Below are 26662 nucleotides of genomic sequence, written 5' to 3' on the forward strand. Positions count from 1 at the left end.
ACCCCATAATGCCATCACAATACCCCATAATGACATCACAATACCCCATAATGACATCACAATACCCCATAATGACATCACAATACCCCATAATGACATCACAATACCCCATAATGACATCACAATACCCCATAATGACATCACAATACCCCATAATGACATCACAATACCCCATAATGACATCACAATACCCCATAATGCCATCACAATACCCCATAATGACATCACAATACCCATAATGACATCCACAATACCCCATAATGACATCACAATACCCCATAATGACATCACAATACCCCATAATGACATCACAATACCCCATAATGACATCACAATACCCCATAATGACATCACAATACCCCATAATGACATCACAATACCCCATAATGACATCACATACCCCATAATGACATCACAATACCCCATAATGACATCACAATACCCCATAATGCCATCACAATACCCCATAATGACATCACAATACCCCATAATGACATCACAATACCCCATAATGACATCACAATACCCCATAATGACATCACAATACCCCATAATGACATCACAATACCCCATAATGACATCACAATACCCCCATAATGACATCACAATACCCCATAATGACATCACAATACCCCATAATGACATCACAATACCCCATAATGACATCACAATACCCCATAATGACATCACAATACCCCATAATGACATCACAATACCCCATAATGACATCACAATACCCCATAATGACATCACAATACCCCATAATGACATCACAATACCCCATAATGACATCACAATACCCCATAATGACATCACAATACCTCATCAACCTCTCAACTACACAATACCCCATAATGACATCACAATACCCCATAATGACATCACAATACCCCATAATGACATCACAATACCCCATAATGACATCACAATACCCCATAATGACATCACAATACCCCATAATGACATCCCAATACCCCATAATGACATCACAATACCCCATAATGCCATCACAATACCCCATAATGACATCACAATACCCCATAATGACATCACAATACCCCATAATGACATCACAATACCCCATAATGCCATCACAATACCCCATAATGACATCACAATACCCCATAATGACATCCCAATACCCCATAATGACACCACAATACCCCATAATGACATCCCAATACCCCATAATGACATCACAATACCCCATAATGACATCCCAATACCCCATAATGACATCCCAATACCCCATAATGCCATCACAATACCCCATAATGACATCACAATACCCCATAATGACATCCCAATACCCCATAATGACACCACAATACCCCATAATGACATCCCAATACCCCATAATGACATCACAATACCCCATAATGACATCACAATACCCCATAATGACATCACAATACCCCATAATGACATCACAATACCCCATAATGACACCACAATACCCCATAATGACATCACAATACCCCATAATGACATCACAATACCCCATAATGACACCACAATACCCCATAATGACATCACAATATCCCATAATGACATCACAATACCCCATAATGACACCACAATACCCCATAATGACATCACAATACCCCATAATGACATCACAATACCCCATAATGACATCCCAATACCCCATAATGACATCCCAATACCCCATAATGACATCCCAATACCCCATAATGACATCCCAATACCCCATAATGACATCCCAATACCCCATAATGACATCACAATACCCCATAATGACATCACAATACCCCATAATGACATCACAATACCCCATAATGACATCACAATACCCCATAATGACATCACAATACCCCATAATGACATCACAATACCCCATAATGCCATCACAATACCCCATAATGCCATCACAATACCCCATAATGACACCACAATACCCCATAATGACACCACAATACCCCATAATGACATCACAATACCCCATAATGACATCACAATACCCCATAATGACATCACAATACCCCATAATGACATCACAATACCCCATAATGACATCACAATACCCCATAATGACATCACAATACCCCATAATGACATCCCAATACCCCATAATGACATCCCAATACCCCATAATGACATCACAATACCCCATAATGACATCACAATACCCCATAATGACATCACAATACCCCATAATGACATCACAATACCCCATAATGACATCACAATACCCCATAATGACATCACAATACCCCATAATGACACCACAATACCCCATAATGACACCACAATACCCCATAATGACATCACAATACCCCATAATGCCATCACAATACCCCATAATGCCATCACAATACCCCATAATGCCATCACAATACCCCATAATGCCATCACAATACCCCATAATGACATCACAATACCCCATAATGACATCACAATACCCCATAATGACATCACAATACCCCATAATGACATCACAATACCCCATAATGACATCACAATACCCCATAATGACATCACAATACCCCATAATGACATCACAATACCCCATAATGACATCACAATACCCCATAATGACATCACAATACCCCATAATGACATCCCAATACCCCATAATGACATCCCAATACCCCATAATGACATCCCAATACCCCATAATGACATCCCAATACCCCATAATGACATCCCAATACCCCATAATGACATCCCAATACCCCATAATGACATCCCAATACCCCATAATGACACCACAATACCCATAATGACACACAATACCCCATAATGACATCACAATACCCCATAATGACATCACAATACCCCATAATGACATCACAATACCCCATAATGACATCACAATACCCCATAATGACATCACAATACCCCATAATGACATCACAATACCCCATAATGACATCACAATACCCCATAATGACATCACAATACCCCATAATGACACCACAATACCCCATAATGACATCACAATACCCCATAATGACATCACAATACCCCATAATGACACCACAATACCCCATAATGACATCACAATACCCCATAATGACATCACAATACCCCATAATGACATCACAATACCCCATAATGACATCACAATACCCCATAATGACATCACAATACCCCATAATGACACCACAATACCCCATAATGACACCACAATACCCCATAATGACACCACAATACCCCATAATGACATCACAATACCCCATAATGACATCACAATACCCCATAATGACACCACAATACCCCATAATGACATCCCAATACCCCATAATGACATCCCAATACCCCATAATGACATCCCAATACCCCATAATGACATCCCAATACCCCATAATGACATCCCAATACCCCATAATGACATCCCAATACCCCATAATGACATCCCAATACCCCATAATGACATCCCAATACCCCATAATGACATCCCAATACCCCATAATGACATCCCAATACCCCATAATGACATCCCAATACCCCATAATGACATCCCAATACCCCATAATGACATCCCAATACCCCATAATGACATCCCAATACCCCATAATGACATCCCAATACCCCATAATGACATCCCAATACCCCATAATGACATCCCAATACCCCATAATGACATCCCAATACCCCATAATGACATCACAATACCCCATAATGACATCACAATACCCCATAATGACATCACAATACCCCATAATGACATCACAATACCCCATAATGACATCACAATACCCCATAATGACATCACAATACCCCATAATGACATCACAATACCCCATAATGACAAAGCAAAAACATTTTTTCCCCCCAGATGTACAACCCCCCCCCCACAGAGAAATCCTATTTACATAACTATTCAGACCCTTTGCGCAAGTACTTTGTTGAAGCACCTTTGGCAGCGATTATAGCCTCGAGTCTTCTTGGGTATGACGCAACAAGCTTGGCACATCTGTATTTGGGGAGTTTCTCCCATTCTTCTCTGCAGATCCTTTCAAGCTCTGTCAGGTTGGATTGGGAGCGTCACTGCACAGCTATTTTCAGGTCTCTCCAGAGATGATTGATCGGATTCAAGTCCGAGCTCTGGCTGGACCACTCAAGGACATTCAGAGACTTGTCCTGAAGCCACTCCTGCGTTGTCTTGGTTGTGTGCTTAGGGTCGTTGTCCTGTTGGATTCTGGTGAACCTTTGCCCAGTCTGAGGTCCTGAGAGCTCTGGAGCAGGTTTTCATCAAGGATCACTCTGTACTTTCCCCCTTTCATCTTTCCCTCGATCCTGATTAGTCTCCCAGTCCCTGCCGCTGAAATTACACCCCCCCCCCCTTCACTGTAGGGATGGTATTGGCCAGATGATGAGCGTTGCCTGGTTTCCTCCAGACATAACGATTGGCATTCAGGCCAAAGATTTCAATATTGGTTTCATCAGACAAGACAATCTTGTTTCTCATGGTCTGAGAGTCCTTCAGGTGCCTTTTGGCAGACTCCAAGCGGGCTGTCATGTGCCTTTTTAACTGAGGAGTGGCTTCTGTCTGGCCACTCTACCATAAAGGATTGGTGGAGTGCTGCAGAGATGATTGTCCTTCTGGAAGGTTCTCCACAGAGGAACTCTAGAGCTCTGTTAGAGTGACCATCGGGCTTTTGTTTACCTCCATGACTAAGGCCCTTCTCCCGATTGCTCAGTTTGTCCAGGCAGCCAGCTCTACGAAGAGTCTTGGTGGTTCCAAACTTCTTCCATTTAAGAATGATGGAGGCCACTGTGTTCTTGGGGACCTTCAATGTTGCATACATTTTTTGCTACCCTTCCCCAGATCTGTGCATCGACACAATCCTCTCGAAACCCTAAGGACAATTCCTTCGACCTCATGGCTTGGTTTTTGCTCTGACATGTACTGTCAACTGTGGGACCAGGTGTGTGCCTTTCTAAATCATGTCCAATCAATTGAATTTACCACAGGTGGACGCCAATCAAGTTGTAGAAACATCTCAAGGATGATCAATGGAAACAGGATGCACCTGAGCTCAATTTCTTGTCTCATAGCAACGGGTCCGAATACTGATGTAAATAAAGTATTTCTGTTTTTATATTTAATACATTTGCAAAATGTACTTTGTCATTATGGGGTATTGTGTGTCCATTGATGAGGATTATTACAAATATATATCTTTTTTAGAATAAGGCTGTAACATAACAAAACGTGAATAAAGTGAAGGGGTCTGAATACTTTCCGACTGCACTGTGTTTGGCCAATATAGCACGTCTAAGGGCTGTTCTTACGCATGATGCCACGCGGCATGCCTGGACACAGCCCGTAGCCGCGGTATGTTGTCCATATACCACAAATCCCAGAGGTGCCTTATTGCTATTATAAACTGGTTACCAAAGTAATTAGAAAATTTAAAAAATGTTTTATCATACCCGTGGTATATGGTCTGATATACCATGGTCTGATATACCACGGCTTTCAGCCAATGAGCATTCAGGGCTCGAACCACCCAGTTTATAATTAATAATATATCATGATTATAAATAACAAGAAACAACACAGAGAGACAACAAATCAATACCATAATAATCCTAAAGTTAATCGAGGTATCAGAAGTTGCAGAGTGTACACACACTAGGAGTAACATTATCATAATAACAGAGAGCGACCAATGACGAGCCTCGCTGGAAACACACCTGATTAAACCAAATCAAAGTCTTCATTTATAACCACGTTTCAAACTGTATTTATGAACACTAGGACTAGTTTTTTTTATTGAATGTAGAATGTTTTTTTTCTTCTTCTTTTTTCTCGCAATGTCTGTCATAATAAAGTATGTACAATTTAGCCTGGTCGTGAAACAATATACAAATCTAGACCACTAGTAGTGAAGCCAGTTGTCTTAGTGCTGGGTTGGAACAAAAGCCTAGAGTTACTGCCGGTTTATCAGCAGAGAAGCTGTGTGTAACACTCCTTGGTGTGAACAGCTGAGGCTACACAGCTTCTTTCATACACAGTTGGGTTGGCCGAAAACAGATTGTGGAGAAGCCAGAAGACTTACTTCTTCCTGAACATGACGAATCCTCCCGCTGCCACCAGTATCAGTAGAACTATGAAGATGACTGGACCAATGATAATCAATAGGTTGGATGGGTCCACCCCTAAGAGAAAACACGTTGCCATGGAGTTTATGGCCAGGCTACTGCTAACGTTAAAAAAAACTCTATATTCAAATGATATTGGATTGATTTCACGGATTGGTCGAGCTGTCTGTGGCGTGTGTCTCTTACGGAGGTCCTGTACGTAGAAGTGTGTGGGGTCGGTCCAGGAGCCGTTTCCTGCCAGCGACGTGGCTCGGATCCTCACAGTGTAGTTCCCAGGGTGCACCACTCTCAGCCTACAGCCCTCGGACTGCTGGTACATCTTCCTGGACACACAGTGGTGCAACTCCTAGAACGAACACACACACACACACACACAATGTTTAATTTATTTATATATATATTTTTTTATGAGGAGAGTAGTTGGAGGGGGGAGAGAAGGGTTGAATAAGCCCATTATATAGAAATGAAATGTGAACGAATGAAAGTAGGAAACACAATATTACAATAGGAACACATCGAGCTAATAGAGTAGGCCGTCTAAGCCAATCAGAGATGTGTTTTTAAAATCACTGCATTAACAGCCAACAATAATAAAAAAATATAAAAAATTATTTGAGAAAAACATGTTTGTTTGACCACCACTGGAGTTGTTGTTTTCAACATCAGTAATATCAGCTGTACCCAGTGTGATGTTGCCACGGTAACTAAAACAGAGTGCTGATGCAACATGGCTATTGTTACATTAACGGTCCTATTTTAGAAATGAGAGCAGAGAGATTTGTGTTCAACGTATCTGAATTATACTAAGTGAGACTGCGGGCACAGCATAAGTACAGTATTTTAAGTGTGTGCGTGTTTTCATGCCTGTGCGTGTTTTCATGCCTGTGCGTGTTTTCATGCCTGTGCGTGTTTGTCTGCTCACCTCTGTGTCTCCCAGTCTCTTGTAGTTGACTTCGTACAGGATGATCATTCCATTGGGAGCTTTAGGCTCCAGCCATTTGATTTGAACAGAGTACTCAGACACATCATAGCTGATGGGGCCCACGATGTCATCTGCTTTGTCTGTTGGCAGGATACACAAGGTTTTAAAATGGCCTCTGTTGACAGCACACAAAAGGTTTTAAGATGGCCTCTGTTGACAGGATACACAAGGTTTTAAAATGGCCTCTGTTGACAGGATACACAAGGTTTTAAGATGGCCTCTGTTGACAGGATACACAAGGTTTTAAAATGGCCTCTGTTGACAGGATACACAAGGTTTTAAGATGGCCTCTGTTGACAGCACACAAAAGGTTTTAAGATGGCCTCTGTTGACAGGATACAAAAGGTTTTATGATGGCCTCTGTTGACAGGATACAAAATGTTTTAAGATGGCCTCTGTTGACAGGATACAAAGTTTAAAAATGGCCTCTGTTGACAGGAAAGAAAAGGTTTTAAAATGGCCTCTGTTGACAGGAAAGAAAAGGTTTTAAAATGGCCTCTGTTGACAGGAAAGAAAAGGTTTTAAAATGGCCTCTGTTGACAGCACACAAAAGGTTTAAGATGGCCTCTGTTGACAGGATACAAAAGGTTTTAAGATGGCCTCTGTTGACAGGATACACAAAGTTTAAAAATGGCCTCTGTTGACAGGAAAGAAAAGGTTTTAAAATGGCCTCTGTTGACAGGAGAGAAAAGGTTTTAAAATGGCCTCTGTTGACAGGAAAGAAAAGGTTTTAAAATGGCCTCTGTTGACAGGAAAGAAAAGGTTTTAAAATGGCCTCTGTTGACAGGACACACAAGGTTTTAAAATGGCCTCTGTTGACAGGAAAGAAAAGGTTTTAAAATGGCCTCTGTTGACAGGAGAGAAAAGGTTTTAAAATGGCCTCCGTTGACAGGAAAGAAAAGGTTTTAAAATGGCCTCTGTTGACAGGAAAGAAAAGGTTTTAAAATGGCCTCTGTTGACAGCACACAAAAGGTTTAAGATGGCCTCTGTTGACAGGATACAAAAGGTTTTAAGATGGCCTCTGTTGACAGGATACACAAAGTTTAAAAATGGCCTCTGTTGACAGGATACACAAGGTTTAAAAATGGCCTCTGTTGACAGGATACACAAGGTTTTAAGATGGCCTCTGTTGACAGGATACACAAGGTTTAAAAATGGCCTCTGTTGACAGGATACACAAGGTTTAAAAATGGCCTCTGTTGACAGGATACACAAAGTTTAAAAATGGCCTCTGTTGACAGGATACACAAGGTTTAAAATGGCCTCTGTTGACAGGATTCACAAGGTTTAAAAATGGCTTCTGTTGACAGGATTCACAAGGTTTAAAAATGGCCTCTTTGGCTGTTAGCAGGATACGCAAGTGTTAAAATGGCCTCTTTACTCTATCCCAATACCACAAACCTCAACATCTCAGGTCTATAAATACTATGTAAAAGTAGACAATAAAAAGCATGATATGCACTTGTTAAACTGCTTTTTTACTTCTGACATTGTTTTCTTAAGTGGTTGGTGTGCCGTGTAGACTGTGTGCAAGTGTAGTGTACTTAAGCAATAAGGCCCGAGGGGGTGTGGCATATGGCTGTCAGCCAATCAGCATTCAGGGCTCAAACCATAATAATGGCCAATATACCACAGCTAAAGGCTGTTCTTAAAGGGATACTTTGGGATTTTGGCAATGAGGCCCTTTATCTACTTCTCCAGAGTTAGATGAACTCGTGGATACCATTGTTATGTCTCTGTGCCAATGCTAACTAGCATTAGCGCAATGACTGGAAGTCTATGCTAGCAGATACCCATAGACCTCCAGTCATTGCGCTAACGCTAGTTAGCAATTGCGCTCACTAGCGAATGCAGAGACATACAAATGGTTTCCACGAGTTCATCTGACTCTGGGGAAGTAAATAAAAGGTCTCATTGACAAAATCCTGAAGTCTCCCTTTAAGGCATCAACATCCCTAGGTTCAGCTGGTGCCTAGCTGAGTGTGCTCACATACTCCCTTAAAAGATCTTCGCTTGAAAAACTATAGCAATAGTACTGTTTGTCCATCTTGAGATGCCGTAGCCCATATACACTGCATCAAAATAGTCAAAAATTTACCTAAGCTAACTCAAGATAACTGTCATTAATTTCAAAGAGACCATAGTCATGCAATTCTACATCTAACTAAGATGATTGGTGCAGTATTCCTCAAGTTCAAACATGTGAATGAAAACTATTTCTCTCTCGTTAAGGAACAACAACAAAGGAAGAAGAAGAATCCCAACATCAGCTTGCCTTGAGACATGTGTTTTTGTTGCAGGAACAGCAAAAAAAAAAAACAACCTTGCTGAACACCAAAAATATATTAAAATGTTCCAAACTGTTTCAGATGGTAAGCACGCGGAAGCCTTTACGCATGAAGCGTAGTGCCTGGATACAGCCTATAGCCGTGGTATATTAGCCATAAACCACAAGTCCCCGAGGTATAAACTGGTTACCAACATAAATAGAACTGTAAACAAGTATTTTTCTTGCGTCATACCTGTGGTATATTGTCTGATATACACACACACGACTGAAATGCTGTTTCAGCCAATCAGCAGCCAGGAATCAAACTACCAGGTTTATAATGGTGTGTAGATAGCCTCACCCTCAGGCATGGTGCGAGCTGAGACGAAGGCTGCCATACTGCAGCGTGACGGGTTTGTGGGGTGGTTGCAGGCCAACACATCGATCTGGTACGAGGTGAAGTGTCGGAGGCCGGAGATGACCGTGGACTCCTTGGAGAACACAGTCAGCTGGATCTTAGTGCTCTCCGCACCATCCTCATCATCGTCTGGGCCGCTGGTGGAGTAACCTTCTGGAAGGGTGGGGGGCTTTGTCACGAACGCAGGCTGCGTCTCATTAGCTACACCCATGGCTGAGCGGCGCTGTCTGGTTGATCTGGGGGATAATCAATCAATCAAATTCTATTGATTTAGTGTTAACTGTTTACAAAAAACACTGTTAAAGTTACTGCTACTGAGCAGAGTGCTGACGAGACTTCATGCAGACAACTTCTGAATGTTTACCACCAGGGGGAGCACTGGGGCTTTGATTAGAATTGAAGGGCATCCAATTCTGATCTTTTCGCCACTAATTGGTCTTCTGACCAATCAGATCAGATATTTTGCCACTAATTGGTCTTCTGACCAATCAGATCAGATATTTTGCCAATAATTGGGCAAAAGATAAGAATTGTGCTGCCTGTGTAAATGCAGCATTAGGTTTTAAATGACAGGATGGAGACAGAGCTGACCTAAAAGTCCTATTTGGGGATTTGTGTGTAAATATTATGTGTGTATATTTGTTTTGTACCCTAACTACAAAACGAATGTCCCAATTAGGATAATAAATACATTGATTAATTGACTGACTGATTGACTGACTGTGTGTTTTGGCTGGCTGGCTGGCTGGCTGATTGGCTGGCTGACGTAGTTGGCATACATACTTGAGCAGGAAGACCTCATTGTGGATGTAGTTCTCAAAGGTCTTGCGGTACTCTGAGTCCTCAGCCTCTTTCTTCAGTTGTTTCTCTGTTTTGGGACAGGCACAACAGCGGCCACCCTGACCCTCATCCTCAGTCTGGTTCCACTTAGCCTCTTCGTCACTGTCGACCTGGGTGGGCACCCGCGAAGGCAGCTTCATACCTAAACAGAGAGAGAGGGAGAGAGAGTTAAAGACAGAGAGAGATAGACACCTGCGATGGCAAATTGATACCTGGACAGAGGGAGGGAGTGTGAGAGATAGAGAATTAGACAGATCGACACCAGCGATGGCAGCTTCATACCTGGAGGAAGAGGGGGAGGGAGTTTTCCCCTTTGGTTAACACCAGTGGAGTGTATACGTAGGTAACCCACTTATTTTTCAGTGGGCATTGCGTTTACTCACTTTTTATTCCCCACTGATGCTGTGTCAAAGTAGTATAATGGAGGTATACGCCGTATCAATTAATAAGGCTAATGGAACAGATCAGAATGTTTAGCTTAAAATGTCGGAACATATTATTTATTCGGTTGGCCTACGCATGGATGTTCCAAAATGCAGTTTTTGGCGGGAAACACAGTTCTAACATGAGCACAGCACATGTGAGCAGTTTCATGCCAGAGATGGGAATATGCATTACAAATGTAGGAACGGAGAGATCTAAAGATGCAACAACTATCAAGGGTTGCTCGTATGACTAGGATAATGCCCTTGGCTGCTAGACAATGAAAGAAAATGCATATGAGGAAGTCTTCATGAAAAACAATTGCCTCTACATTTCTATGGTGGGATTTTGTCTATTGGCTACATTGGGGAAAGGTAAGATATGCCTCATAATATGAAGTAAAACGTCCAGGTATCAAACAATTAAGGGGAAAAATCTAGATTCTAATAATAGGCCTAACCTTCTCAATTAAATGCCTACCTGGCAGAATGATATCATGATTATTTGCATCAATCCAGTGGGCATTTATTTTGAACTCTTCATGTGCTACAGAAACACTGCTAACCCAATGACAGTGCTAGATGTCTGCACACTTAAAGGGTAACTACAACAACAAAAAATCTACATTTCTTCTATTTTTTTCCAGACCTCAAAAGTGGTCCTCCTGATGTGGTTTAAGCATCGTTATAAACTTAGAACATACAATTTTGTTGTTTTAAGAGAGAGCAAAAAAATTATAATATTAATAATAAATTGAAACAGATTTGTGAATTTCTGACTTAATTGACAGCCTCATTTGTCGGTTTCAATTGTAGGTTCTACTATTAGCTTACTTGCATAGTAGATCTTGGGTAGGCCTGACTGTGAAAGACCAATATAGGATTTATCATTATAGATCATTCACAGTTTACGTCACTGTTTCTCATAGACTTTTTCACACTTTGCCGGGCGGGCCATATCGATTTTTGCAATTTATGGATCTGTGCCATTTACTTTTAAATGGACTGTGTTTACAGCATGTGAGTAGAGGACCTTCTTTTGATATCAAAACGAGAAATGAATGAAGCCACCAGTGCACATTTGTTCATATTCTTTGCTAGTTAGTCAATGATTATTAGCCCCGTTATGACTACTTTCTAGTCAACAACGGGGGAGTGGTTGCTTCCTACAACAGCAAAACATGTGTACATTTCTAGCCTTCTTTGAAAAGTGAGTCAGGTAAAAAGATTTGTTTATCTCTTAAAGGGGCAGTGTTGTATTTTGAGACAGGCTTGAATAAGCTAAGTAGCCAATAGGCAGAGGGTAGCATAATGTGTCTGATTCTCTGTAATAACGGTAAGGGAATAATAATATGTTATATTTTCTTCCCAAAGTCTCATGGAATGTGGTCCCGTGTGGCTCAGGTGGTAGAGCATTACGCTTGCAACGCCAGGGCTGTGGGTTCGATTCCCACCGTGGACCAATATATAAAAAAAGGTATGAAAAAATATGAATAAGTTATGAAAATGTATGTACTCACTACTGTAAGTTTATCCCTCTGGATAAATGACTGATATGTAGAATGTAGACCACATTTTATCCTACTGTAGGCAAACCGTAACTTAAAGTGGTTCGCAGTAAACAACCGGCAGAACTTTCACAATGTTCAAGTTCAGCGCTCAGCAGACAGGAAATTTGCTCAGTGCTGAAAAACAAATAGAGGGAACATACAGACTCCATCCTGTCAGTAACTGTCCTCAGTGCCTCAGCTGGTTGATATAAAACAACCCTCACATGATCCCCTCCAGACTAGTGTTGTCTAGACTTTCTGGGTGAGTGCATGGGAGTAGAAGATGACGTTGGAGCTTGTCTGTGTGACACAGTGGGTGGGTGGCTGCCACTTGTTAGTGCAAGGCCAAATCAGGTAAAGAACTATTCCAACCACCTCTGAATCACAGTCCCTCACACACACACCAACATTTCTAGCAGTAGTCCAACAGAATAGAATAATAAGTTGTGAAATATACCTTGGTCTCAATGGAACTCCATGTACATGATATATAAATAGGGCTGTGATTTGCCAGTGACCTTACGATACGATATTATCACCATACTTCGGTGCCGAGAGGATATTACGATTCGCACGATTCTATATGTATTGCGATTCGATCCTGCCATTTTATTTGCGATCAGATGTTCCAAACATATTGCGCACCATGTCTGCTGCAGAGGGACAAGAGCTATGGGAAAATGAGTTTTGATCAGTCATGGAAATAAAAGGGCTGAAAACATGATGGCTCACCATTTAAAAACAAGATGGCTGCTCTACTTGTTGGGGGCGGAGCCTTTGGCAGAGTTGATAAGGAGCAATCCAAGTATTATGGATGTTTCTGCAGGCGGTCTTCAGCACAGGATTTCTCTCTACGCGGATGATATCTTTGCTCTATCATGTCCAACCCTGAGAAATCCCTCCCATTTTAGACACAATTACAAGGTACAGCAAGATTTCAGGATATACATTTGAACAAATCAACTGTTTGCCCTCTCAATCTTACACTCAACGGCTCAGTTAAGACACTCTGCCCGTTCAAATGTAAGACACAGGGGTTTCAATACCTTGGGAATCGCTGTTACACCAGATATGAATGGCCTTTTTAAGGAAAATTATCTCCCACTTCTGGATAGAATCAAGAATGATCTCCAGACCTGGATCTCCCTCCCAATCAGCTTAGTGGGAAGAATCAATACCTTGTATGAACATCCTCCCTAGGTTCAACTATTTATTTCAGATGCTCCCATGCTATCTCCAAGTTTCCTTTCCAAACAACAACCAAAGCATCAGCAAATGTATATGGGGCAATAAAACACAGAGTGGAGAACTTGATCCTATCGAAACCTGAATCTACTAAGGGTGGCCTTGCCCTTCCCTGCCTTCAACTGTACTACTGGTCTACCCAAATCCACAACATGTTAAGATGGATCACAAACAGACGAGACTCAATGTGGATTCAGATAGAGGCCCAAATCCTGTGGCTCATTGCCCCTAAGCTCAATTATATTCATTAATATCTTTAGTGAAGTGGGCAACATGGCCAAAACCGTTGTGATTTACAGCACCCTACTATCATGGAAGGACTGTAGGAAATACCTTGGCATTTCCTCCCAGACATGATCTCACTCACCTACAGTATACAACCTAGACTAGCCAAAAGCCCTGAGGGATGCCACTCACCTACAGTATACAACCCAGACTTGCCAAAAGCCCTGAGTGATGCCACTCTCCTATAGTATACAACCCAGACTTGCTAAATAGGGATGCCAACTTTAATCTCTGGCGTACACTAGGGATCAGGACCTTTTCAGACATGTTTCATCACAACACAACTATACTGAAATCCTTTCAAGAGCTTTTGTTTGTTGTTGTAATATCTTCAAATTAGACAGGTCATTTCCTCATTCACTTCCAAGGGGAGGTTTAGAGCTCAGCTGAATGAAGTTGAGACCCTTCTTGCTTCAGCACAATCCATCAAAAGACTAAATCTCCTTTATCTCTAGACTCCTTTCTGAGAACGTGGGCTCCTCCTTTACTACGGTAAAAAGAATCTGGGAAAAGGATCTCTGTCTGAATATCAGTGAAGAGTTATGGGCGGATGTTTGCTACAAGGTATACTGCTCCTCTACTAACGTAAAAATAAAATAATCTAATTACAAATGTTTATACACCCCAGTGAGACTTTGGGGTGGCAGGGTAGCCTAGTGATTAGAGCGTTGGACTAGTAACCGAAAGGTTGCAAGATCGAATCCCCGAGCTGACAAGGTAAAAATCTGATGTTCTGCCCCTGAACAAGGCAGTTATCCCACTGTTCCTAGGCCATCATTGAAAATAAGAATGTGTTCTTAACTGACTTAACTCTTAATTGAATAAAGGTTAAAAAATAAATAAATAGAAAGAACAGACATTTCTCCTGATTGGAGAAGATGTACCTCAAAGTGGAAACTAAACTCAGCAAAAAAAGAAATGTCCTCTCACTGTCAACTGCGTTTATTTTCAGCAAACTTGTGTAAATATTATACATGTGTGAACATAACAAGATTCAACAACTGAGACATAAGCTGAACAAGTTCCACAGACATGTGACTTACAGAAATGGAATAATGTGTCCCTGAACAAAGCGAGGGTCAAAAGTAACAGTCCGTATCTGGAGTGGCCACCAGCTGCATTAAGTACTGCAGTGAATCTCCTCCTCATGGACTGCGCCAGATTTGCCAGTTCTTGCTGTGAGATGTTACCCCACTCTTCCACCAAAGCACCTGCAAGTTCCCGGACATTTCTGGGAGGAATGGCCCTAGCCCTCACCCTCCGATCCAACAGCTCCCAGACGTGCTCAATGGGATTGAGATCCGGGCTCTTCGCTGGCCATGGCAGAACATTGACATTCCTGTCTTGCAGGAAATCATGCACAGAACGAGCAGTATGGCTGGTGGCATTGTCATGCTGGAGGGTCATGTCAGGATGACCCTGCAGGAAGGGTACCACATGAGGGAGGAGGATGTCTTCCCTGTAACGCACAGCGTTGATTGCCTGCAATGACAACAAGCTCAGTCCGATGATGCTGTGACACCGCCCCAGACCATGATGGACACTCCACCTCCAAATCGATCCTGCTCCAGAGTACAGGCCTCGGTGTAACGCTCATTCCTTCGATGATAAAAACAAATCCGTCCATCACCCCTGGTGAGACAAAACCGCAACTCGTCAGTGAAGAGCACTTTTTGACAGTCCTGTCTGGCCCAGCGACAGTGGTTTTGTGCCCATAGGCGACATTGTTGCCGGTGAGTACATGCCTTACAGCAGGCCTACAAGACCTCAGTCCAGCATCTCTCAGCCTATTGCAGAGAGTCTGAGCACTGATGGAGGGATTGTGCGTTCCTGGTGTAACTCGGGCAGTTGTTGTTGCCATCCTGTACCTGTCCCGCAGGAGTGATGTTCGGATGTACCGATCCTGTGCAGGTGTTGTTACACGTGGTCTGCCACTCTGAGGACGATCAGTTGTCCGTCCTGTCTCCCTGTAGCGCTGTCTTAGGTGTCTCACAGTACAGACATTGCAATTGATTGCCCTGGTCACATCTGCAGTCCTCATGCCTCCTTGCAGCATGCCTAAGACGGACCCCCAACTGGCTGCGTGCGCCATCGTGCATCAATGTATTTTGTCCCCCTACAACCAACGCGATCACGACACTCAGGTTAAAGTATCAAAACAAACTCTGAACCAATTACATTCATTTGGGGACAGGTCGAAAAGCATTAAACATTTATGGCAATTTAGCAGGATAGCTTGCACTTGCTAGCTAATTTGTCCTATTTAGCTAGCTTGCTGTTGCTAGCTAATTTGTCCTGGGATATAAACATCGAGTTGTTATTTTACCTGAAATGCACAAGGTCCTCTACTCCTACAATTAACCCACACATAAAACGGTCAACCAAATCGTTTCTAGTCATCTCTCCTCCAAAGGCTTTTTCCTCTTTGAACTTATATGGTGATTGGCATCTAAACTTTCATAGTATTACCACGAAGACCGGCAACACAGTTTGTCTTTTCATCACCCACGTGAGTATAATCAATGAGGAGTTGGCCCGTGGGTACCTGCTTCTATAAACCAATGAGGAGATGGGAGAGGCAGGACTTGCAGCGCGATCTGCATCAGAAATAGAAAGGAGTTCAGTGTGGGGGCAATAATTTAATAATATAGATTTCTAAATGTATTTTGCAACACTCACACACGCGACGCGAGTGGTGTGGTCAGGGTATAAGCCACGTTCACGCAGATGAGCAGGGACCCTGGGCATCTTCCTTTCAGTGTTTTTCAGAGTCAGTAGAAAGGCCTCTTTAGTGTCCTAGGTTTTCATAACTGTGACCTTAATTGCCTACCGTCTGTAAGCTGTTCCACAGGTGCATGTTGATTAATTGTTTATCGTTAATTGAACAAGCATGGGAAACAGTGTTTAAACCCTTTACAATAAAGATCTGTGAAGTTATTTGGATTTTTACGAATTATCTTTGAAAGACAGGGTCCTGACAAAGGGACGTTTTTTTATGCATGTAATTTGGAGCTGTAGAGAGATGACCAGGTTTTGGCAATCTATACATACTGCTGCACACAAAATACTAGCTGTACAGTTTTGTCTCTATCTTCTTAATGCCCAGCTGGACTTTGTTCTTGATCCTGACAGAGAAAATGTGTTCATGACTATCAGAAACTTTGCTAAGAAATGTATTCTTCTATTGTGGGCTTCTAATTCTTCTCCCACATTTAAAATCGGGATTGACCAGATTGTTGACTTTCTTCCTCTTGAAAAGCTCAGTTATGACCTCCGCAAGAGACAGCCCAGGTTTGATAGACTCTCGTCTCCGCTACTCAACTATATTTCAAACTGGAGAGATTGAATGGGGTGTGTAGGGAAATGAGAAGATACACGTTGCGTAAGGTGCTGTAAAAACTCATTCTTTGCTCGTCGTCTCAGCTAAGGCTGGAAATAGCTAATAGGAACGCTGATAGTGCTGCTGCAAGTTTGTTTGTTTTGTATTATTAATGTTTGCCACATCTGTGAATGTGGAATGTGTTTTTAAAGCCTGTCACATCTGTGAATGTGGAATGTGTTTTTAAAGCCTGCCACATCTGTGAATGTGGAATGTGTTTTTAAAGCCTGTCACATCTGTGAATGTGGAATGTGTTTTTAAAGCCTGTCACATCTGTGAATGTGGAATGTGTTTTTAAAGCCTGTCACATCTGTGAATGTGGAATGTGTTTTTAAAGCCTGCCACATCTGTGAATGTGGAATGTGTTTTTAAAGCCTGTCACATCTGTGAATGTGGAATGTGTTTTTAAAGCCTGTCACATCTGTGAATGTGGAATGTGTTTTTAAAGCCTGTCACATCTGTGAATGTGGAATGTGTTTTAAAGCCTGTCACATCTGTTAATGTGGAATGTGTTTTAAAGCCTGTCACATCTGTGAATGTGGAATGTGTTTTTAAGCCTGTCACATCTGTGAATGTGGAATGTGTTTTTAAAGCCTGTCACATCTGTGAATGTGGAATGTGTTTTTAAAGCCTGTCACATCTGTGAATGTGGAATGTGTTTTTAAAGCCTGTCACATCTGTGAATGTGGAATGTGTTTTTAAAGCCTGTCACATCTGTGAATGTGGAATGTGTTTTTAAAGCCTGTCACATCTGTGAATGTGGAATGTGTTTTTAAAGCCTGTCACATCTGTGAATGTGGAATGTGTTTTTAAAGCCTGTCACATCTGTGAATGTGGAATGTGTTTTTAAGCCTGTCACATCTGTGAATGTGGAATGTGTTTTTAAAGCCTGTCACATCTGTGAATGTGGAATGTGTTTTTAAGCCTGTCACATCTGTGAATGTGGAATGTGTTTTTAAAGCCTGTCACATCTGTGAATGTGGAATGTGTTTTTAAAGCCTGTCACATCTGTGAATGTGGAATGTGTTTTTAAAGCCTGTCACATCTGTGAATGTGGAATGTGTTTTTAAAGCCTGTCACATCTGTGAATGTGGAATGTGTTTTTAAAGCCTGTCACATCTGTGAATGTGGAATGTGTTTTTAAAGCCTGCCACATCTGTGAATGTGGAATGTGTTTTTAAGCCTGTCACATCTGTGAATGTGGAATGTGTTTTTAAAGCCTGCCACATCTGTGAATGTGGAATGTGTTTTTAAAGCCTGCCACATCTGTGAATGTGGAATGTGTTTTTAAAGCCTGCCACATCTGTGAATGTGAAATGTGTTTTTAAAGCCTGTCACATCTGTGAATGTGGAATGTGTTTTTAAAGCCTGTCACATCTGTGAATGTGGAATGTTTTTTTAAGCCTGTCACATCTGTGAATGTGGAATGTGTTTTTAAAGCCTGCCACATCTGTGAATGTAGAATGTGTTTTGTTAGTTGATTGAAAAACAAGAAAACTGAATAAAACTTTTAAAAAACATTTTTTAAAACGAAGATAAGTTGTAGAACGAGAGTTTTGTCGGAGGTACAGCCGACTAGCGCTAGCTTAAGTTAACTAGATAGGAAAAAACAACAACTATAAAATAACATACATTTGATTGCGGTACTGTACTGTATACATTTTTCCATCACTAGATGAGTCAACTGGAGAAAGACCCTTTCACACTCACCTTTCTGGAAGTTAACTAATTATAGTCACATAACTATATCATCTGTATGAACCAGAGAGAACAATAGAACAGAATAGAACAGTAAAACAGAACAGAAGAACAGAAGAGTAGAACAAAATAGAACAGCAGAATAGAACAGCAGATTAGAACAGCAGATTAGAACAGCAGAATAGAACAGCAGAATAGAACAGCAGAATAGAACAGCAGAATAGAACAGCAGATTAGAACAGCAGAATAGAACAGCAGAATAGAACAGCAGAATAGAACAGCAGATTAGAACAGCAGAATAGAACAGCAGATTAGAACAGCAGAATAGAACAGCAGAATAGAACAGCAGAATAGAACAGCAGATTAGAACAGCAGAATAGAACAGCAGAATAGAACAGCAGAATAGAACAGCAGAATAGAACAGCAGATTAGAACAGCAGATTAGAACAGCAGAATAGAACAGCAGATTAGAACAGCAGAATAGAACAGCAGAATAGAACAGCAGATTAGAACAGCAGAATAGAACAGCAGATTAGAACAGCAGAATAGAACAGCAGATTAGAACAGCAGATTAGAACAGCAGATTAGAACAGCAGAATAGAACAGCAGATTAGAACAGCAGAATAGAACAGCAGATTAGAACAGCAGATTAGAACAGCAGATTAGAACAGCAGAATAGAACAGCAGATTAGAACAGCAGATTAGAACAGCAGATTAGAACAGCAGAATAGAACAGCAGATTAGAACAGCAGATTAGAACAGCAGATTAGAACAGCAGAATAGAACAGCAGATTAGAACAGCAGATTAGAACAGCAGATTAGAACAGCAGATTAGAACAGCAGATTAGAACAGCAGAATAGAACAGCAGAATAGAACAGCAGAATAGAACAGCAGATTAGAACAGCAGAATAGAACAGCAGAATAGAACAGCAGAATAGAACAGCAGAATAGAACAGCAGATTAGAACAGCAGAATAGAACAGCAGAATAGAACAGCAGAATAGAACAGCAGAATAGAACAGCAGATTAGAACAGCAGATTAGAACAGCAGAATAGAACAGCAGATTAGAACAGCAGAATAGAACAGCAGAATAGAACAGCAGATTAGAACAGCAGAATAGAACAGCAGAATAGAACAGCAGATTAGAACAGCAGAATAGAACAGCAGATTAGAACAGCAGATTAGAACAGCAGAATAGAACAGCAGAATAGAACAGCAGATTAGAACAGCAGATTAGAACAGCAGATTAGAACAGCAGAATAGAACAGCAGAATAGAACAGCAGATTAGAACAGCAGATTAGAACAGCAGAATAGAACAGCAGATTAGAACAGCAGAACAGAACAGTAAAACAAAATAGAACAGCAGAATAGAACAGCAGAATAAAATAGAATAGAACAGCAGATTAGAACAGCAGAACAGAACAGCAGAATAAAATAGAATAGAAGTGTTCACACACAGAAAAGACTCACCTTTCTGACAGTAATCGAACTTGTAGAGTTCGCTGGCCTCGGGCTGCTGCTGACAGTACACCAGGTAGTGAGTGATGTTCCCGTTGGGATCCGTGGGAGGTTTCCACTTCAGGAGGATCTGAGAGGAAGAGTTGGAGGAGGAGATGGGGTCCAGGGGCACCGAGGGCTCTAGGGGAGGACGGGGATACCAGGGGTTAATCATACCTTTATTCTTCTTCTTGTTCAGGTCAGCAGATCACAGAACGCAGAATAACTGAACTCAAAACATATCCATAGACTGATCAAAAGATAAAACAAGCAGTAAGTTTAACTGTAGAATGTATCAGTCTGTTATATCTGGAGTACTTCTCCTGTCTTATCCGGTGTCCTGTGTGAATTTAAGTATGCTGTCTCTAATTCTCTCTTTCTCTCTCTCTTCTCTGGGGGGACCTGAGCCCTAGGACCATGCCTCAGGACTACCTGGCATGATGACTCCTTGCTGTCCCCAGTCCAACTGGCCGTGCTGCTGCTCCAGTTTCAACTGTTGTGCCTGCGGCTATGGAACCCCGACCTGTTCACCAGACGTGCTACCTGTCCCAGACCTGCTGTTTTCAACTCTCTAGAGACAGCAGGAGCGGTAGAGACACTCTTAATGATCGGCTATGAAAAGCCAACTGACATTTACTCCTGAGGTGCTGACCTGTTGCACCCTCTACAACCACTGTGATTATTATTATTTGACCCTGCTGGTCATCTATGAACACCTTGGCCATGTTCTGTTATAATCTCTACCCGGCACAGCCAGAAGAGGACTGGCCACCCCTCATAGCCTGGTTCCTCTCTAGGTTTCTTCCTTGGTTTCGGCCTTTCTAGGGAGTTTTTCCTAGCCACCGTGCTTCTACACCTGCATTGCTTGCTGTTTGGGGTTTTAGGCTGGGTTTCTGTACAGCACTTTGAGATATCAGTTGATGTAAGAAGGGCTTTATAAATAGATTTGATTTGATATCAGCTGTGGGACAAGGAGGAATAAAGTAAGATCACAGATGAATAGCCCAGGGAGACCGACTGACTAGGAGACAGACACAGTAGCAGGCTTCATTGTCCTGGGTGATACACTATATATACAAAAGTATGTGGACACCCCTTCAAATTAGTGGATTTGGCCATTTCAGCCACACCCGTTTCTGACAGGTGTATAAAATTGAGCACACAGCCATGCATTCTCCACAGACAAACATTGGCAGTAGAATGGCCTTACTGAAGAGCTCACCGACTTTCAGCATGGCACCGCCATTGGATGCCACCTTTCCAACAAATTAGTTTGGCAAATTTCCATCCTATTAGAACTGCCCTGGTCAACTGTAAGTGCTGTTATTGTGAAGTGGAAACGTCTATGAGCAACAACGGTTCAGCCGCAAAGTGGTAGGCCACACCAGCTCACAGAACGGACCGCAGTGGCTGGAATGATGTATTGGCTGGCACATCACCATCAGAGCCCGGTCGGCAGGGAGGCGACACTCACTACCGAGTTCCAAACTGCTTCTGGAAGCAACGTCAGCACATTAACTCTTCGTCGGGAGCTTCATGAAATGGGTTTCCATGGCCGAGCAGCCTCACACAAGCCTAAGATCACCATGCGCCATGCCAAGCGTCGGCTGGAGTGGTGGAAAGATCTACATTGTAGATTATTCTCTGCTTCCAACATTGTGGCAACAGTTTGGGGAAGGCCCTTTCCTGTTTCAGCATGACAATGCCCCTGTGCACAAAGTCCATACGGAAATGGTTTGTCGAGATCGGCGTGGAAGAACTTCACTAGCCAGCACAGAGCCCTGACCTCAACTCCATCGAACACCTTTGGGATGAATTGGAATGCCGACTGTGAGCCAGGTCTAAACGCCCAACATCAGTGCCTGACCTCACTAATACTCTTGTGGCTGAATGGAAGCAAGTCCCTGCAGCAATGGTCCAACATCTAGTGGAAAGCCTTCCCAGAAGAGTGGAGGCTGTTATAACAGCAAAGTGGGGACCAACTCCATATTAACACCCATGATTTTGGAATGAGATGTTCAACGAGCAGGTGTCCACATACTTTTGTTCATGTAGTGTACACAATTCATGTCCATGTCTCATGGCATAGAAATCTGTCTTTAACCTGTCTCCTTCCCTTCATCTACACTGATTGAAGTGGCATTTATATTTGTTATTGTAGTGGCGGCCACGATTTAGGGGAAACACTGGAACATAACCCTGACAGGAGGTAGACGATGTAGCCTGGATGCCAGCCAACATGGCTTGACAAAGAGACAAGGACTAGAAGAAATAGATCTGGGATCAGGCTAGAGACAAGGAGGGTGAAACTCTAGATCTGGGACCAGTCTAGAGACAAGGAGGGTGAAACTCTAGATCTGGGACCAGTCTAGAGACAAGGAGGGTGAAACTCTAGATCTGGGACCAGTCTAGAGACAAGGAGGGTGAAACTCTAGATCTGGGACCAGTCTAGAGACAAGGAGGGTGAAATTCTCTATCTGGGACCAGTCTAGAGACAAGGAGGGTGAAACTCTAGATCTGGGACCAGGCTAGAGACAAGGAGGGTGAAACTCTAGATCTGGGACCTGTCTAGAGAAAAGGAGGGTGAAACTCTAGATCTGGGACCAGGCTAGAGACAAGGAGGGTGAAACTCTAGATCTGGGACCTGTCTAGAGACAAGGAGGGTGAAACTCTAGATCTGGGACCAGTCTAGAGACAAGGAGGGTGAAACTAAAACTACAGTAAACGACCGTTTACTTCCCTCCTCCCTCCCTGCCCGCCGGGCTCTGATGGTGGTGTCCCAGCCAACGCATCATGCCAGCCAGTGCTGTGCCAGGTGTGAGGCTGCATGTCATGCGGCTACACTGTAATAACACTATAATATGATAACACACTGTGATGTGGTTTATCAGGAAAGAGATGACACAACAGACACCTGTTGTTGATGAAACCAAAACCGGTTTGTCCACTGGAGACACACACACGCTGGGTGACACACACACACACACACACACACGCAGGATGACACACACACACACACACACACACACACACACACGCAGGGTGACACACACACACACGCAGGATGACACACACGCAGGATGACACACACACACACAGGGTGACACACACACACACTCGCAGGGTGACACACACACACACGCAGGGTGACAGACGATTTCTGAGCTCTGCTTGAGTAACTAGTGACTTCAGCCATTTGGCACAAGACAGAGAGAGAATGAGACAGGGAGGTACAGGCCGTACTCTTAGCTCATCATCAACTTCCTCTTCCTTGTTCTTATATCTTTAGCTTTGACACACCTCAACATCTAAAAGCTGAGGCAGAGGACAAGAGCCAATCTACCGTAAGTTGTAGCTCTTAGACCACTTATCCCAACCCAGGGTTTTCAAATCCCACCCTCAACCCTGGAGAACCTAACCTACTAGCTGACTGACTGGTTGGATTGTCCACTCACCTATTGTCTTGATTAGGGGTTTGGGGGAGGGGAAGGCTTAAGATCACCAAATAGACAGACATGAATTAATAAAGAACTGAGAAAACTAACTCAGTGGCCTTGTGGTTAGAGTGGCGGCCTTGTGGTTAGAGTGGCGGCCTTGTGGTTAGAGTGGCGGCCTTGTGGTTAGAAGGTTGGGGATCGCTGGTCGAGTCATAACAAAGACTCTAAAATGGAACCCGATGCCTCTCTGCTTGGAACTCAGCATTAAGGACATGGATTGGAGGGAAGGCCCTGCGATAGACTAGCGTCTTGTCCGGGGGGGGTGTACAGTACATCTAGCTGCCTCGAGCTAATGAAACAGGAGATGGGATCAGCTATATCTCGAAGGAAGGTCTTACTGGTGGCATCTGTCCTGACGTAGGTGATCTTGCTCTTGGCCCCGAGGACCTGGTGTTCATCAGAGGCAGAGAGCTGGGTCTTGACCATGATGGCGTACTGCGTCCAGGGCTTTAAAGCCAAGATCAAGGTACCTGGCAGGAACAATAGTATTGTTAGCTATGTGTTGCAGCACGGACAATATTGAGCCCAACACTTGTTGTTCCTACCGTACAACTACAGTGTATATGATATGATACGTTTTAATGTGTGCAAAGAGCTGCAAACTACATTTCACCATATGGACAATAAAGTCATTAGGTATCATTATTAGTATTGTTATGTGTTGCAGCACGGACACTATTAAATGTAACACTTGTTGTTACTAACATGCTACTGCAGTAAATCAGTGTCCCAGGGACAATTGCATTGTTGTGTTGCAGCACGGACAATATTGAGTGCAACACCCCCCCCACCCTCCTCCCCTCCCTCCCATGTTTTCAACAGTGTCTATCCTTACCAATACAGTAGTAAGACAGGAGAGAATAAACCATTACCTGGCTCCTGTTGTGCGTTTCCTTCTGTTGCCCGGGCCGGGGGGTCCAGGTCAATGATCACCCAGTTGGAACCACACGCATCCTGGCCATCAAACTCTGTCACGTTGGGGTAAGGCCTGGGAGAGGGGCAGAGAGAGAGACAGATCATACTAAAAAGGTGAATATCTCTCTCTCTCTCTCTCACACACACACACACACACACACACAACCTGATAAATATGTTACTATTAAGAAGCAATGTGGTTTAATTTTTGCGACCTGCATTTTTCAAACCAATGTATTTAAGCAATAAGGCCCGAGGGGGTGTGGTATATGGCCAATATCCCAAGGCCTGTTCTTAAGCATGTCGCAACGTGGAGTACCTGGACACAGCCCTTAGCCGTGGTATGTTGGCCATATACCACAAACCCCTGAGGTGCCTTATTGCTATTATAAACTGGTTACCTACATAATTAGAACAGTAAAAATACACGTTTTGTCATACCCGTGGTATACTGTCCGATATACCACGGCTGTCAGCCAATCAGCATTCAGGGCTGGAACCACCCAGGTTATAATTTTAGATCCAATAGTAAAACATATGGAACAGAACATCACTAATCAACAAAGTGCAACAAAAACGAGTGATACGGATCATTTACTACTATAGTTCAGGGATCTACATTGACTAGGAGTACACGATATGTTCCTAAGTAGACAAGTAGAAGTACACAAACAAATCTGGGAGTATTTCAATTCATTTATGAATGAAATGACTTAAAGGCCATGAATAAAAGGTTTCTGGAATGATCTATGCTCAATCAAGCACAGTACACCCTTAAAGGTCTCCAGTCGAAAATGTTCAGCTGCCCATTTTTAAAGGGATGTGCCGTTACCGTGGTAACTGGGCACTTCCTTGTCTGTGAGGGGAAAAAGAAAATCTCAGAATTCTCTTCACAAGAAGCAGAAAGTTACAGCAAACTCAAACTAACTAAATGATATAACTGACCAAGAAACACGAGGACAAAGTGACACTTAATATTTCGGGTCAATTTGACTGTGTGACCACACGCCAATGTGGCTTGTGAAATAGACATTAACCGCAAATGACAAAATCTACCCGCATTCAGCGGGTGTTCTGGTCCCGACCCATAGTGTTAGCATAAAAATGAAGTGTATTTTCTCCCCTGTTTCAAGACAGGTGAATGATAATACCTCATGTAGCCTAGCCCATAGGCCTATATGTTCTGATAAGGTATATATCACAACTAAAGTGGACTAATAACTTCATAAAATGAAGCACATATATAAGCAGTTTCCAGTTTGGGGAAGATCCTTTTCACCATAGAAAATGCACCTTCATAATTTTATAATGGTGTTTTCCTGCTACTGAAACATTCGCTCTTATAGCCTAGTGGCGTGTGCACACTGCTGCACTTTTCATGTGAATAAATAGCCTGATAGTTGATCATATATCAAGCTGAACGTTCTGATTGGTTGAGTCAGCCTCATTGCATAGAAATGTGTTTTGTTGATGCTAGTGGTTGTATTAATTTGAGATCTAATCGCATCCCACAAATGTCCCAGACTATGTTTGAATTATTTATTTCTTGCACAGAATAGAATGTCAACTTTTTTACTCTGGGGGGGAT

At 42.5% G+C, this 26662-nt stretch overlaps 1 protein-coding gene across 3 annotated transcripts in view; it reads right to left on the reverse strand.

Moving 5' to 3' along the window:
• Positions 1–26662, reverse strand: part of LOC109874785 (insulin receptor) — a 148226-nt gene that overhangs the window by 28164 nt on the left and 93400 nt on the right. For all 3 annotated transcript variants that reach the window (XM_031809701.1, XM_031809702.1, XM_031809700.1), the window contains 8 exons: positions 25032–25147; positions 24498–24629; positions 20636–20803; positions 10528–10726; positions 9688–9980; positions 6998–7137; positions 6262–6421; positions 6033–6132 (listed from right to left, as the gene is read on the reverse strand). In XM_031809701.1, coding sequence (XP_031665561.1) covers positions 6033–6132; positions 6262–6421; positions 6998–7137; positions 9688–9980; positions 10528–10726; positions 20636–20803; positions 24498–24629; positions 25032–25147 — 1308 coding nt within the window. The remainder of the gene's footprint in view (positions 1–6032; positions 6133–6261; positions 6422–6997; positions 7138–9687; positions 9981–10527; positions 10727–20635; positions 20804–24497; positions 24630–25031; positions 25148–26662) is intronic.

This window comes from Oncorhynchus kisutch, linkage group LG30 (assembly GCF_002021735.2).
Source record: "Oncorhynchus kisutch isolate 150728-3 linkage group LG30, Okis_V2, whole genome shotgun sequence".
Classification (NCBI taxonomy): Eukaryota; Metazoa; Chordata; class Actinopteri; order Salmoniformes; family Salmonidae; genus Oncorhynchus; species Oncorhynchus kisutch.